At 40.7% G+C, this 17,662-nt stretch overlaps 1 protein-coding gene across 1 annotated transcript in view; it reads right to left on the bottom strand.

Annotated features, from left to right (window-relative positions):
* Nucleotides 1-17,662, bottom strand: part of fhit (fragile histidine triad diadenosine triphosphatase) — a 114,347-nt gene that overhangs the window by 83,942 nt on the left and 12,743 nt on the right. The window contains exon 4 of the mRNA XM_058055087.2: nt 12,027-12,151. Coding sequence (XP_057911070.2) covers nt 12,027-12,132 — 106 coding nt within the window. The 5' untranslated portion in view covers nt 12,133-12,151. The remainder of the gene's footprint in view (nt 1-12,026; nt 12,152-17,662) is intronic.

Here is a 17,662-nt window from a genome sequence, read left to right as displayed (position 1 = left end):
ACCTTCTTCCACTTCCTCATTTGACCAGACTAGTCACTTCCCCAACTACCGTCACCTCTGAAATCTTGAACCTCAGCAGCATCAATCTTGATGTTCTTGTACGGCCACAAATTATTTGTATTGTCTCGGTCAATTACTCTCCCATTTATCTTCCTGCAGGGCTGTGACATTTCTCTCTTCCACGCTGTGTGTGTCTGTGTGTGTGCGTGGAAAAATACATGCAACCACAATACACACAACAGGGTCTCTATATGGGCTGTCATATCCCTTGCCGGTGTCCTCATAATGACGGTTTGGTAGCTAACTCACTTTTAAGGTCACAGGTGGGTTAATTTTTGCCAGTAAAAAGGGAAACATGCGAAACATGTTACAAGTCCTTGAGTCCTTGGCAGCATTTATTTGTGATGCAGCTGATTAAGTCAAATATAAAAAATCATCATCATTTAGAAATTACATTATATGTTTTTTTTGTATATTGGTCAACCCTAAGATATCGTTACACACACACACACACACACGTACATAAGCATTCAACAGGAGAGGAAATAGGAGGGCAGGAAGAGAAATAGCCAAGCTGGACACTGGATTGAACTAAGTGGTGCTGGGGGGCCGCCTTATAACAAGGTTTGCAGTGGTTAGTAGAGATTTCATGAGGAGAATGGGGGAGTTCATCTCCGGAGAAGCAGAGCCATTATCCTCCTGAAAGAGGGAGTGTGTCATTACTACCTGCCTACACTGTCAGAAAATAAAGCCGTGTTTGTGCTAATGAGCATCCAGGAATACGTCAGCGCTGGACAAACAATAATATACAAACATAGGGTGAGGGAAAAGGGAGGAAAATGCATTGCTTTTCTCTTTTCATATAAAAACTATTTCAAGTAAAACCAAAAATAACTAAATCATATTGTGTGTGTGTGGTCAGTGTTGGGGTGCGGTCATGATGAAAAATAAAAACTAGGGCTGTCAAATAATTAAACATTTTAATCAGATTAATCAGTTATTGAATTCATTAATCACGATTAATCACCATGAGCAAGTATGTCAGAAATATGCCCACTTTTACCGTATTTATTAAGTCATTCATTTTCTACCGCTTATCCTCACAAGGGTCGCGGGGGTGCTGGAGCCTATCCCAGATGTCTTCAAGCGAGAGGCGGGGTACACCCTGGACTGGTCGCCAGCCAATCACAGGGCACATATAGACAAACAACCATTCACACTCACATTCATACCTATGGACAATTTGGAGTCGCCAATTAACCTAGCATGTTTTTGGAATGTGGGAGGAAACCGGAGTACCCGGAGAAAACCCACGCATGCACGGGGAGAACATGCAAACTCCACACAGAGATGGCCGAGGGTGGAATTGAACCCTGGACTCCTAGCTCTGAGGTTACCGTATTTAATGAAGAGAAAGATAACAGGAAAGGATGATCCAATCAGGGTTTTACGGTGCCGATATCGATCATCCATGAGTGAAATCGGCCAATACTGATCAGATATATGTGATCTACTGGCTATATTAAGGGTCATGAAGGTTTTATTTTCTTGTGAGAGCTATAAACTGAAAATGGCCAAGAGCTACTTATTTTTGTACCATTTTCATCGCTTATTTCAAGCCAATCCACAACTCACGTTTAGTATTTCACAATGCATTTCTTTCTAGTCTTGTAATATTAATCAGTCAGAAGTGGTTGCAGAGGGCATGAGCGTCACAACGGAGCCCCACACACAACCACAGTTCCTCCTGCATGAAAAGTGCTACATAGTCAGTACAGTGGGTTGGGACCAGGGTTTTAGCCATTGCCTAATGGATGATCACATTGTGAGCGTCAACAACTCACCACTCCCTGCAACAATCTAAAACTGTTTAAAGTCCCACCCCACTGAGACATTTTTTGTGGCATGTTTTGCGGGGTGAAAAACTTAAATCACTCTCACACACGGCAGACATGCTTGTTATGGATGCTGCAGTGGAGGCAAAGCAGATCGGCATTAAAAAGCAAGTATCAGCTGATCAATATTGTGCTTTTTCCACTCATATCACCCGATACCAATCGATCCGAGAACCCCAAATATAACCTATATTTATATGTATTAATAGCCGCATGGACTGCAAACATGTCAATCAAGCTAAAGAGGTGACACACAAGTCTAAAATAGTCCCTTTAATAGGAGCACAACATTTGAATTACACTTTAAAATGTCTTATTATGAGCAATGAGGGGTTGCATTCAGAGACAGTTTCAGTTTATTTTCCAGCATACTCAAATGTAGCAAATTGTACATCTGAATTAAGAGTCACAAAGTGATAAGATTAAACTCAAAACATTTCAGGACTATGACTTTTGATTTGACTGGACTTTGCACGTCTTTACTTGAAACTTGACTCAAGACTTGCAGCATCCTTGAGACTTGCTTAACAAAAACTTGCATAACAAAAACAAAATTCAGCTTCTTTTGGCTCATTTCTCAGAGACCACGACAGGGCTGATTAATGATGCAAATATTTGGCTGTTTCCTTTTGCCACATTTTCTATGAATTAAAAACTTGATTTTTGGCTCATTAACATGAGACACAATCAAGAAGTAGTTACATTGGGAAAATACAATATGTGCGCCTCGGTGCAGCCACACACTTTAAGGATAAAGATGGTATCGTAACATCCATGATGTTGCAAGGATGACAAGGAAGTGCTACAGCAACAATACTATACTTGATACTCTTTTTTTGACCATAAAACAACATTTGATTGCCTACACTATGCTCTAATTGGCCAAGTAAATGTCTGGAAAATGTCTTGATTGCATGGAGTTTTCCAAGAGGTTTGATGGCATGGGACAAATTATATGTTATACCTATGTAGAAATTAATAATCAGCTTTATCTAATTACTCAAACAATTTATGATGGTATGTTGCTGGAGCGGCGCGGCACGGCGGTCGAGTGGATAGCGTGCAGACCTCACAGCTAGGAGACCAGGGTTCAATTCCACCCTCGGCCATCTCTGTGTGGAGTTTGCATGTTCTCCCTGTGGGTTTTCTCCGGGTACTCCGGTTTCCTCCCACATTCCAAAAACATGCTAGGTTAATTGGCGACTCCAAATTGTCCATAGGTATGAATGTGAGTGTGAATGGTTGTTTGTCTATATGTGCCCTGTGATTGGCTGGCCACCAGTCCAGGGTGTACCCCGCCTCTCGCCCGAAGACAGCTGGGATAGGCTCCAGCACCCCCACGACCCTTGTGAGGAAAAAGCGGTAGAAAATGAATGAATGAAGCGACATATTATGCATACTGATGCACACCCTATGAATGTCTTGCTTACTACTGAGGTAGTGCTTGCCGATAAACCTGAACCTCCCTCTCTGATCTCTTTTACTCTTTTACTAGTGATAATTCAACAAATAGACCTCTATAGCATTAACTTCTTATCATGTGTTTAACAAACCTTTGACACCATTTAGGTCTTCAATTTAAGTAAAAGTAACCTTAAATATTCACTTTGAAGAAGGATAAATGCATGTACGACCAGTCCAGGTTGTACCCCGCCTCTCGCCCATAGACAGCTGGGATAGGCTCCATCATACTGCCGCAACCCTGTTGCATGCAGGCAATCCGCTCCAGCAACATACCATCATAAATTGTTTGAGTAATTAGATTAGCTGATTATTAATTTGTAGATAGGTATATCAAATAATTAAACATTTTAATCAGATTAATCAGTTATTGAATTCATTAATCACGATTAATCACCATGAGCAAGTATGTCAGAAATATGCACACTTTTACCGTATTTATTAATTCATTCATTTTCTACCGCTTTTCCTCACAAGGGTCGCGGGGGTGCTGAAGTCTATCCCAGCTGTCTTCGGGACAGGAGGCGAGGTACACCCTGGACTGGTCGCCAGCCAATCACAGGGCACATATAGACAAACAACCATTCACACTCACATTCATACCTATGGACAATTTGGAGTCACCAATTAATCAGTTATTGAATACATTAATCATGATTAATCACCATGACAAAGTTTGTCAGAAATATGCCCACTTTTACCGTATTTATTCATTCATTCATTTTCTACCGCTTATCCTCACGAGGGTCGCAGGGGTGCTGGAGCCTATCCCAGCTGTCTTCGGGTGTGAGGCGGGGTACACCCTGGACTGGTGGCCAACCAATCACAGGGCACATATAGACAAACAACCATTCACACTCACATTCATACCTATGGACAATTTGGAGAAGCCAATTAACCTAGCATGTTTTTGGAATGTGGGAGGAAACCGGAGTACCCGTAGAAAACCCACGCATGCACAGGGAGAACATGCAAACTCCACACAGAGATGGCCGAGGGTGGAATTGAACCCTGGTCTCCTAGCTGTGAGGTCTGCACGCTAACCACTCGACCGCCGTGCCGCCCCGCTCCAGCAACATACCATCATAAATTGTTTGAGTAATTAGATAAAGCTGATTATTAATTTCTACATAGGTATAACATATAATTTGTCCCATGCCATCAAACCTCTTGGAAAACTCCATGCAATCAAGACATTTTCCAGACATTTACTTGGCCAATTAGAGCATAGTGTAGGCAATCGAATGTTGTTTTATGGTCAAAAAAAGAGTATCAAGTATAGTAGAGGCGTGAAGTCATTAAGCTCCAGAAGGCACATTAAAAGAAAGTGTTGAGCCCTAGGGTGATTCAAATTATGACCCCCGCCCCCCCTTCCATAAAACCCCTAATTACACGCTGATGTAGGCTTTGTAATTAATAGTATAGAGCCAGTCTGTTCAACAAGAACAGTATATGTGCTCAAGACATATAGCAGCAGTGAGGCAAAAAAACAAATAAATAACTTTTATACAGGAGCCACAAAACATACAACGCGAGTCTGATGTTCCCTTTGTGGCTCAGGTATATTACATTGCCTGTTGACCTTTACTGCAATGGTTACCCCACACTATGCAAGAAAAATCAATCCACATTAAAAACAAAACAATCTCATACAGTATACAACCAATTCAATATTATTCAATGATTTGTTGATGTAAACGTTAATCTTACATTCTGTAATAAAGACGCCACTTGTATAAAAGTGTAATTCTTGACACAAGCTAAAATAGTGGCCCTCAGTTATACTTGCCCATAACTAGTAGCCCCTAGTTTCCAGTAACTTCTGTTATGGCAACGTACTTCGTGGCAACTCGACTCCTGAGTTGAGAGAGGCATCTACCAAGGCTGTGAAGCTAAACATACTGTTTAAAATACTCTTTCCTTTTCCAATTTCTGCTCAATATTTGTACCCGTTTCTGGCTTCACATCAGCTGCCACGCCACTTGCATTTCCTTAAACTACGGTGTGGGCCGAAGGTCAAACAGGATCGTCAAAAACGTAACTGAGTGTTAACTTTGACAGCCCTATTATTATATATATTTTTTTCTAAAAAGCTCCTCAAACCAAGGGTTTAGAAATACATTTACAAATATGTTGTATGTCAACCTCGTGAATTTATGGTCACCAAATTAGCTAAACTTCACATCTTAAAAAAAGCAAGGCTACATTCATTCATTCATTTTCTACCGCTTATCTTCACGGGGTCACTGGGTGCTGGAGCCTATGTCTTCGGGCGAGAGGCGTGGTACACCCTGGACCGGTCGCCAACTAATCACAGGGCACATATAGACAAACAACCATTCACACTCACATTCATACCTATGGACAATTTGCAGTGGCCAATTAACCTAGCATGTTTTTGGAATGTGGGAGGAAACCGGAGTACCTGGAAAAAACCCACGGGGAGAACATGCAAACTCCACACAGACATGGCAGAGGGTGGAATTGAACTCTGGTCTCCTAGCTGTGAGGCCTGCGTGCTAACCACTCGTCCACCGTGCAGCCGGCAAGGCTACATAACTAAGTAAAATAAACAAACAAATGTAACAATGTTTCTTGCAAGCATCCAAAGCAAATGACAACCACAATACAGTACGTACATCCAGCCTTGGATAACGCTCTCTCCATACAAAACGAGTCACCACAAAGGAGAGCGTGAGTGTCTGTGAAAGCAAAGAGAGAATGGGTGAGACGGCTCAAGCTCCAAGACAGATTACAAGCGCTCTGTTAACTGACACTATCAAAAGAACCCAATAACCTTGGCTCTTTCTGCTCAGTCAAATCTCCCTGCTTGGTGACAAAAATGCTGGACAAACAGCTCACTCACTACCTCGTTGTGTACTATGCTGCATATTCCATCAATTGGTCATTTATTTTAAATATACTTTTATTGATCACTGATATAAAATATACCATGAAATATGGACTTGATTCAATATTGATTTTTTAAAGTATAATTCAAGTATAATTAAATAAATATATATAATAAGTATAAATAATTAAAGTATATTTAAAATAAATCACCATCTGTCCAATGTTCCACTGTACATAGTACAGTATAGTGGTCATGCATTTGTTGCAGAAGGTCTGACTATAACCAAAACAAATGACAAACCAATCAATTTATCCCATAAGAAAATTAATCCATTCCAGAAAGCTAAAAATGTTAATGCTTTAATAGTTTTTCAATACATTAAAAAGGATGCTGGAAAATTCCCGAATGGGGCTGAATTACAACAATTCTGCAAAGATGAGTTGGCCAAAATTCCTCCATAGCGCTGTAAAAGACTCAAGTTATGTAAGAGACAAGTTATCACGTGATTGCAGTTATTGGATTTTTCACTTTTTCCACACAGGGCCATGTAGGTTTGGATTTTTTTTTCTCCCTTAATACTAACAAGTTCAATTTAACACTGCATTTTGTGTTCAGTTGTGTTGTAATTGACTAATATTTAAATTTGTTGCTAATTTTGATGATCGAAACATTTAAGTGTGACAAAAAATAAGAAATCAGGAACGGGTCAAACACTTTTTCACAACACTGTACATGCCAATTATCTTTTACAGTCTTATAAAAAGAAAACAATATGAACGCTTTACGCTTGATAATCTGCACTGGCAGGCAAATGGCATACAAAAATCCCTGGATAGAATATCGCTTCATCTCACGTACAAGCAACCTAGTCTTTTTCTCTACGACATCATCAGCTTGCTACCGCTGGGAAATAATACTTGAGCATGACTGCTTTCCATGACAGATGAGATGGCTTATTTTTGCCCGCTGGCAACGTATAACTCAAGGCAATTTCTCCACTGTGCTGAAAATGTGAAAAATAAGAAATACATAATGGAAGTGTACACTGGCAGTCCTTGACAAACATGTCATGAATGAAGCACAGGGTTTCCCACCAAGGAGTCAAGTTAACTCATTGCCGTTGCGCCCACAAGCTGAGTTTCTTGAGCTTGGCATACGGTGTATAAACTATTCCAGGAACCGGTACAGGCTAGGAAAACACTAATATTAAGCCAGTCTACATAGACATGAATGAAAGTCACTTTGGAAGCCTCACAGTATTCCAATAATAAAAGTCGGAAAAAAACAGTCTTGTTCATTGGCAATGGGGCCGTAAATATAGTGTAAGTATAATATATATAGTATAATATATAATATAATATGATATAATATATAAGTATAATGGGCGGCACGGCGGTATAGTGGTTAGCGCGCAGACCTCACAGCTAGGAGACCAGGGTTCAATTCCACCCTAGGCCATCTCTGTGTCTCACGCAGGTTCTCCCCGTGCATGCGTGGGTTTTCCTCCCACATTCCAAAAACATGCTAGGTTAATTGGCGACTCCAAATTGTCCATAGGTATGAATGTGAGTGTGAATGGTTGTTTGTCTATATGTGCCCTGTGATTGGCTGGCGACCAGTCCAGGGTGTACCCCGCCTCTCGCCCAAAGACAGCTGGGATAGGCTCCAGCACCCCCGCGATCCTTGTGAGGAAAAAGCGGTAGAAAATGAATGAATGAATGTAAGTATAATATAATGCTCACCGTTTATCAGATGCACAAATTTTTCCCACATTACTGATCGCTATTCCGGTTAGCAAGTTTGTAGAAAGGTGTTTACCTTACCTGCTGTGGCACAATAACCAATCAACATCTGCACATAAAAAAGCACCAGCCCCTCTTCTAATCTTCCAAAGTACTGACAAAGGCCAATTACAACTGGTCTTAGTGATGACTGACGCATTCAATAGCCAATTAAATTGTCAAAAGACTGATATGCTGCCTGATGGGTGAAGCATCATTGAGCAACGGAAAACATGGACTGTGCGTCATCTATGTGTCAACTTTTTTTTCTTCAAAAGACAGTGTTAAGAAGCCATGGAGTTTTGTTGCATGTAGTTACTGAAAATTCCGACCCAAAGTGACTGAGCTTCTCCAGATGGAACCCCTTTCGAACGCTTAATCCTAACTCTTTGTGGTATCTTTGTAAAAATTTAAATAGCAATACGTAAAGACTCAAGCTTTGGCCTCATGGGCTTTTCCAGTTCTGTCCTTTTCCAGGACATGGTTCTGAAAAAAGGGGCAAACATAAAAAAAATAAAAACGGAATGTCCTTCTTTCAAACTCCTATTTGTCAGTTTAAGTGTCTGATTGGGAGAAAAGTCCGATTTCAAAAAAGGCCATAGCCATGTCTCCACTCCTAATGGATAAAGAACATTATTTGGGTATAAATAAATGCCAGAATTAGAATGGACTCATTTACTAATTCTACCTCCGAAAGTGGAGTTTGGGAACCACTGCACTAAGTGATCACAAGTACTTTTCATCATTACCCAGAATGCTTCATGTAAAGTGGCTTTGTGTAGTGAAGGAGGCACATTTGGTTAAAAAGAGCTTGTCTGTTGGGATGTTTCATGTATGAGTGTCCGGCTGTAAAACCAAAATGATGCAGTGGAGCGTGGCACAAAGATCTCAAGATATCGAGCAATGGGGATGTAATCGATGTAGTAGACCGGGGAACCTGTGGATATATGCACTTGAAGCGAGCCTGGAAAGAGGCAGGTCAGGTAAAAGACCTGACTGGAGCAGGGGCACAAGTTCTGTCCACCATAGTCAAACACAGCTTGATTGTCATCAGAAGGTCAAAGATCTAATAAAGTGTGGCAATTGCACACCAAAGGCAACTTAATTTTTTTTTATGTCACGCCATAATGTCTACTGCCTTATATGCCTTTCATAATTCATTCCTCCATGTCTTGTGGCCTGATCCTTCACTGGCTGGACATTGCAGGCTCTGCTGTCTAGACAATGAAAGCATGCTGTGATATGTCTCCAGGGGCTTGGTTAAATAGCCACCTCACTTCAGACGAGCAAACAAACAGAACCCCCTAGGCTATATATGTAAACCCACCAAACATGAGGCAGACAGTAAAGGTCAAGAAACAGCAAATTCTTTAGCTTAAAGAAACTGATGACTTGATTTTGTTTGTATGATTTCTGGCATGCAAGCACCAGTGATCCATGCATAGTTGGGCGTGCAAAAAGGAGGGAGCCCTTTGGATCACGCATGCATGTGATTTGGCCTTTCGGGGTCAGAACAATGTACAAACAACATAAACACAAAGTGATTATTTCTAAATGTATCAACAACAGTTTTACCTTCCATTGTCCACATTCAACTCTTTCTAATCCTGTGACTTTTTTTTTTTTTTTAAACCAAGAAAAGGTCATACCTAAAATAAAGCTGGATTTTGTGAAAGTTTTTCAAAGTGCCACTAGTTTGGAAGTGTGGACAAGAAGACACACCACAACTCATCCTATTTAAGTTCTGACAATTGCAGAAATTTAGTAATTTAGATTAGGTTTTTCTAAAGTTTGGATCAGATGGTCCACTACTTATTTCTAGGCACATATGCAAGTGAAATGCTTGCACTATATGCAGCCCTGACACTGACGCTGGCTGCAGCGCCAGCGAGTCTGTTCAGGGAGGGGGCGGTCTCTGTGTGTGGCCAATTACAGAGCGTGAAGAGTGAATACATAATGAGGATTTTCCATCATTACTATTACAGATAATGACAAGCTGTACTCATTCATTCATTCATTTTCTACCGCTTTTTCCTCACGAGGGTTGCGGGGGGTGCAGAAGCCTATCCCAGCTGTCTTTGGGCGAGAGTAGTCCAGGTACACCCTGGACTGGTGGCCAGCCAATCACAGGGCACATATAGACAAACGACCATTCACACTCACATTCATACCTATGGACAATTTGGAGTCGCTAATTAACCTAGCATGTTTTTGGAATGTGGGAGGAAACCGGAGTACCCGGAGAAAACCCACGCATGCACGGGTAGAACATGCAAACTCCACACAGAGATGGCCGAGGGTGGAATTGAACCCTGGTCTCCTAGCTGTGAGGTCTGCGCGCTAACCACTCGACCACCGTGCCGCCCACAAGCTGTACTCACTTTGCAAAAGGCTTTATCCGTAAAGGATAACAAGTATCAGGTCATCCCTCGTTTTAGTAGCAGAGTCTGGCTAATGCAACCAGGCTAACCAAATTTATGATCAATAATATGTGGAAAACATATGCATCTGATGAACATAATAACAATAAAGGTGAGGAGCAGTGCTCAGTGTGTGTTTATGATATATATATATATAAGACTTGGTATGAAATAACTACAATAACTGGACCATTGCCAACATAACAGGACCGTTTTTGTCTTTTATTTGCCATGAGGCTTCAAAGGTGAGTTGTCGAATTTATGGTAATGGTTTAATTTTATTTACAGAGACTTTGCTAAAATACTGTTGCAGAAGCTCCATTCAACTCATTTATTGTGCCTTATATACCAGGATGCAGTGCATCTCAGAGTTTGGATAACGGGAATATAAAAATATATTTCTAGAAAGTACATAAAAACAGCATCTGACATTTGCATTAATATCACTTTAAGACACTTGAAGCAGCTATTTTGGGAGGGAAAAAAACCCCACCATTATTCTTATAATCCATGCCTGAGCACTACCGTCTGTACAGAATAATGAGGGACATCATTCATATGCTAATTGGAACTGGTTTTCCATTCTCTACCAATTTTAATTTGACGACCATCAGCTCCAGTAGATGCCTCAACCAAAACTATAAGACTATGAACATGAAAGTTCAGTCAGCAGAGCCTCGTGATTTTTCTCTCAGATGAAAATGAGGATGGGCTTATGGTGGATCAAGCAAGGTGTTTACAACTGTAAGCTACTGGTGCACAAAGCACGCATATGACTGTCAAACAATATTGATAAGGTTGAATTATCACACAGAGAAGGTTACCCGTCATTCATGTGTCATCTACTGCTCTATTCCATCAACAAAAATACATTAAGTCATTAAGTCATACATTAAGGGTCAGTGCCGCCACCCTGCATGGTAAAAAAAAAATATATATTTCCTTCCCTCACTTGTGAGCAAGGCAAGACCCTGAGATGAGCAAGACTCCTTCTCCACAAGTACAAAAACCAAATTGCATTGCCTCTTCTCCCCTGCACTCTGGAATAGACTTTCCCAGGCAGGAAAAGAAGCTGGAACATGGCCCCCAGTCACCCTTCATATTGGCCTTGTCACTGGAATTTTCACTACTACTTTTGATACCCCATGGTCATGTCTGTGTTCAAATCCTCAGTTGCCGCTTCCTCAATATGCAAATGTGTCAAAACAGGACTGAAAAGAGCTCGGAAGTGTTCCTCCCACCGCCCAATTACTATACTATATCCCTACTCCATCCTCACTGTAGAGGTAAGGGCACTACTTCCTCCCTCTCATTGGTTTGCCAGAAGCTCTTCGAAGCGGACTGAAAATTGCACCCCTGACCCTCAACAACTGTGTTTCCATGTTTCTGTAATCGGCATTTAATTGCAGACAGAAAATCACATGTTTCACTGCAAAAGGTTTAACTTCAAATGTGCCAAACAGCAAATCACTGCTACTTGAATTCATTCAATTAGTAGTCATTTCTTAATTACATAGCACCATGCAAGTGTTTTTTTTCCCACTCATTCGACATAGCAATGACATATAACATTGTATTTACTCTCACCTGCTGTTTGAAAAAAAAAAAAGGATACGTCCAGGTACCACAGGTTTCCTATTGACGAGAGCAAAGGATAGTTCCGTCTGCAGGAACACGGCAGAGACCTTGATGAGGTGTTGTCCAAAGCGCAGAGTCGACATGTCACACTCGCTGAATACCCTGAATAGAAGCACAGATAGCAGGCGTTCAGTAATGTAGGAATAGGATATAATATTCTTCACATCACCTTTCCTCTGTGCGTGTTTGTGGCTTGGATGCCTTTTTACTGTGGGGCCATAGAAAACCGGGCTGCTACCCCTGGGCCACACTTTGAACACCCATGGTATTGTAATTCTTCATAGGGGTTGGGGTACATTGGGGTTGAGCATGATCACAATTCTTGTTGACTATTCAGTAGGGATGAGCTGGATGCTTGTTATAAACGAGTATCTGTTATGATAATTACTTTTTGACACATATGAGTATGAAAGAGTACATCTTGCCATTGTCCGTAGTCGTGTGTCAAGAAAATTCTCATTAGGTATTCACTCTTAATGCTCTTTCATTGCTGTGGCAGTCATACAGTATATTTAACTCAGGTCTTGTCCATTTCTACTCCTTCATTAGAGTTTCCATATTTCTGTGTGGTATGTGTGGAAAAAAACTGCCGATACCATCCCAACAGTGGTGACAGCATCATGTTATGGGGGGGGTTCAACTACAGGGACAGGATGACTGGTTACAATTGGAAAAAAAAGATGAATGAGGTCAAGTGCAAAGATATCCTAGAAGAAAACGGTTCCAGACTGCTCAGGACCTCAGACTGGGCCAAAGGTTCACCTTCTATCAAGGCAATGACCCTAAGCACACAGGTAAAATGACAAGGAGTGGCTTTGGAACAACCTTATGACCATTCTTGAATGGCCCAACAAGAGCCCTGACTGAAAACCAATTGAGCATCTTTGGAACGAAATGAAAATGGCTGTCCACCAATGCTAACCATCCAACCTCACAGAACTGGAAATAATCTGCAATGACATATGATCCCCAAAACCAGGTGGGGAAAACTTGTTGCATTATTCCCAAAAACACACGCCTACACAAACTCAAAAGGTTGCTTCTAAAGATGTCTCCATCCAATCGTGTAATTGGAAATTAGGCTGGATTGCGACTAGACTAGATCGGAATTGGGGATTATCTCTCGGTTATACATTCATATTTATGGTCATTACTTTTTTATCAGATTAGTTATGCAGTGTTACAAAGTGAGACCTCTTCAATCAATACCGCACATAAACAGCAATGTTTATCACATACTACAGTATTAATTGTCCCTGTACCCTAGAAACCACCCATGAATGATACGGGAAAAGGCCAAAATGATACTGTGTCAAAGCCCAGGGCAGTGATACTGATAAAATATAGAGTTTAACCATGTCCAGTATCAGCCCCCGTAGCTGTCCACTCAGAGCGCGCTGCTCTGGTATCGTGCCCGTGAAACAACCAATCAGAGAACAGCGCACGAGTGCTTAGTGCCTAGTGCTTCTCCTGTCACCAAAAAACCCAAACTTGATTAATGGAACTTTAATTGTCAGACATTGATAAGACTGTTGATCAAATATTATTGTTGAAATATTTTTGCAATTATTGTGTTTACACTGTTTAGATATAATACATGTAATAAACTGAACATTTTCTGGAAACAAAATGGTCTTTTGATTAAATAGTACGTGATAATAAGCTCATGATTAAATTGTATGTGATAATAAGATCATCACATGGTTTGTCTGGTATCAGGCCCAGTATCATGCCCCCGCGTGCCAGTATCAGATACTGATACTGACACTTGGGGGCATGATACCTGGCCTGATACCAGACAAACCATGTGATAACCTATAAGTACGGCATGACATCACTTTGCTGCAGTGACACTATTGCTTGAATGCCGTCAAGTGACGCATAACACGGAAGCAGATTGAAGCTGTACGTGCGACGATGGCTGTTTTTTGTTGATACGGCACCGAACAACAAACTCAGGCAACCTATGGACAATTTGGAGTCATCAATTAACCTAGCATGTTTTTGGAATATTAATGTATTATTACACATTTGACATTTATTTATTACTGAACAATGTTTCTGTCAACTCTGACCGATGCATTCATGTATCTATAAGCTACTACAAAAAACTGCTATTACACATCTTTATCTTTTTCTTTTATTAGTAAAACAACAATCCCTTCTGGTACTGTTACATATTCAAAGTGGACAATTTTTTTTTACATTGTAAACATGTGATGTACTTTGTGTATGTGACCTTGCATACAGGTTCCATATAAACTAAACCATTACCAAATATGTGGAAAAGCAACTAAAAAGTCACATGGCCATTATATATCCTCATAATAATGTGAGTCTAAAACAGCTGTGTAGAACTACTTACTTTTCATGTTTTATAATTGTTTAGCAGTATAGTATGTAATTCTATTCAAGAGGTCCAAATGTAAGCTGCTTTGAGCCAACGATGCTCAAATACAAAGCAAAAAAAAAAAAAAAACCCAGCTGACTGTTTCTGGCTCCCTGGTGGACTGCACGTCGGTGTTCAGGGGGATGAGGGTGTTTGTGATGGACATGTGGGAACGACCTAACCGAGAGCTGGCTTCTCTTTAAGATGAAGCCTCACTTCAAAGTACTTCCATCCAGTAGCCTTGCAAAGCCCTTGTTGAAATGCACTGATCTTAGCACAAAAACCAAGGGAATCCACTATAGATCAATCTCACTAACCCCCACCATGGATGAATACCGATGATGTTCATTAAGACTAAATGTTCTCCAAGGTCACTGGAATTTCATCTAAGAAACTGAAACGCCAGCCTTGCGATGGTATCTTAGAAATGTGAAAGATGAACAAAAGGCCTCCAATTAATTCCCCGCTGCTCCCATGAGAGAGTTAAAGTGGACCTATTATGCTTTTTCCACTTTTCTGACCTATAAATGTTGTTAGAATATTCTTGTGTTAAACAATGCCAAAGTTTCCGATGATGAGGTTTGCGCACTTGGAAGTGAGCCCTGAAAGAAGTTTGAGATGGCTCTGAACGCTCTGTTTCAGACGGCGTGCTAACACTGGCGATTTGTGATGTCACAGATTGTCAACCTTCCTTATATGGGCATGCATTGTAGGCCAGATTCGATCAAGCTTTGCTTCTCCGTTTACGGTGTTAGCAATGTCTCCCAGGAAGTGTTTCTTTGGGTGTACATTTGTTTACAAATCCTAACGAGCAATTCCTAAGCAGCAAAAGAAAAATATTTTCTGCCAAGGCATTTCTCACTGGAGTCGACAAACTTGCTGAAGCCCAACGCCATTCAAACATTAGAAATTGGTTCATTGGCCCAAGAAGAGTTTGCTACATGTCCCTGTTTATTTCAGACTTTTACTTTACAAGGAAAATGAAACAGGAAACAGACATTGTTTGTGTTTTGGTAAGGGCTCATCGTCTCTCATCCTCTCTCTCTCTCTCTGAATGGCACAAATGTAGTGCTTTCTTGTACAGCAATCTCCAAAATAAAAGTCATATCTTAGAGTGGCTTGTATTCCACTAACACACGAGCCATAGCCCTGATGTACAGGTACTACCCAAAAAATGTGAATATCAAGTTAAACTTCTTTATTTTGGCAATTTAACATAAAAGATGAAACCAACCAATTGTATGGGGTCATTACATGCAAATTGACATATCTCAAGCAGTTCCTTGTTGTAACTTTAAGATTAAGATTTTCAGCTTATTAAACCACAAATCCAAAAAAATATGAATACTGTGAAAAGCTTCAGTTTTGTAGGTCCAAAAAGTCTAATTCAAATCTGGCAAGTAATCCAAAATATCTGCAAATGTCTGTCTTAGGTTGGCTGATATGAGGAAGTACTGGTTTGGGACCCCTTTTGCCCGAATAACTGCCTTTATCCGGCGAGTCATGGATGCTACCAGTTTGTGGCATATCTCAGGGGTTATGGAAGACCAGCATGCTTCAACTGCGGTCTTTAGCTCTTCTTTATTGTTTGGTCTTTTCCCATACAGTTTTCTCTTGACAATGCTCTACAGATTCTCTATGGGGTTCAGGTCAGGGGACTTTGCAGGCCAATCAAGCATGGTAATCCCATGGTTGTTGAACCAGGACCTTGCATTTTTAGCAGCGTGAGAAGGTGCCAAGTCCTGCTGGAAGATGATGTCTGCATGTCCATTAAGCTGTTCCGTTGAACCTAGCATGAAGTGCTCCAAAAAGTCCTGCAGACGGCTGCGGTTATGTTTCACTTAATGAAGCATCAACACCAGCAGCTGACATGGATCCCCAAGTCATCACAGACTGGAGAAACTTAACACTGGACTACATGCATCTTCGATCCTGCTCTTCTCCAGTCTTCCTCCAGAATCTGGGACCTTTGTTGCCAAATCAGATTCAAAACTTGCTCTCATCAGAAAAGAGGACTTTTGACCACTGGGCAATAGACCAGTCCTTTTCTCTTTCCCAGGAAATAGGTCTTTGGTGCCGCTTACTATTAAGGCGAGGTTTGACAGCAGGAATCCCACATTTGAAGCCCATATCTAACATCGGTCCACTCCTTATGAAGTTCCCCCACACTTCTGAATGGCCCTTTCCTGACCACCCTCTCCAGTCTATGGTCATCTCTTCAGCTCGTATACCATTTTCTTCCACACTTCTTCCTTCCACTCCACTGTCACATTCTTTTGCTATCTTTTTCCGTGTTTTTTCCCACCTTGTGGAAGGACTCAATGAGCGTTGTTTGCGCAACTGTCAGATCAGTCTTCCCCATGTCAACCAACCTAAAACAGACTTTTGAAAGGCTCAGGAGCCTTTTGCAGATGTTTTGGATTACAATTTGACTTTTTGGACCTACAAAACTGAAGCTTTTCACAGTATTCTAATTTTCTGAGTTTGTGTATTTGTGGTGTGATAATGAAAAATCTTGTTACAACAAGGAACCGCTCAAGATATGTCAATTTGCAAGTAATGGCTCAATAGAATTAGTTAGTTTAATCTTTTATATTAAATTGCCAAAATAAAACACGTTTTAGTTGATATTCAATTTTTGGGGGTAGTACCTGGATATGCAGTTTCACTGCAGTTATATTGCATCCACATCAGAGGTGGGCAAACATTGAGTTAACTAAATTGGCCGGGGGGGCAGAGTATGTATTTGACGCATGCACACGAGTTAAATTCTAACAGTCCACCTGGAATTATTTGCCTTATTTTATCTGTAAAAGTGCCATACAATCTGCGATATATGCTTGTGTCCCTTTTTTCAGGAGCACTTTAAACATCAGACCATCAAATAATAATCCTTGACTATTTTTGTAATGGACGTACTGAAATTATCCGAATAATCGTTGCAGCCCTAGTGCAAATTATTTCAATGTAACCCCAAACAACGGATGATGAGATTAGTGAAGGTTTGTTTGATTGAAACAAAGTTCTGAACTGCAAACTGCAAAGATTAGACAAGATTTGGAATCACAAATGGTTATTTTTAGCTTCATGTTCAGCAGTAGAGGAATAATGTTTATTGTTAGCTTTCAGGCTGGGTAAATGTTGCTCCATAATTCTAATCATTTTGTGGCGTTAACATTGACATGCTGCTCTCTTGAGTTTTCACTTGTTTTTGTCATTTCCCC

The sequence above is a fragment of the Doryrhamphus excisus genome, linkage group LG18, assembly GCF_037039965.1.
Source record: "Doryrhamphus excisus strain RoL-2023G ecotype Guam linkage group LG18, RoL_Dexc_Guam_v1.1, whole genome shotgun sequence".
NCBI classification, from domain to species: Eukaryota; Metazoa; Chordata; class Actinopteri; order Syngnathiformes; family Syngnathidae; genus Doryrhamphus; species Doryrhamphus excisus.
The sequence above is the reverse complement of the archived record's forward strand: the minus strand, read 5'-3'. Positions and strand labels throughout refer to the sequence as shown.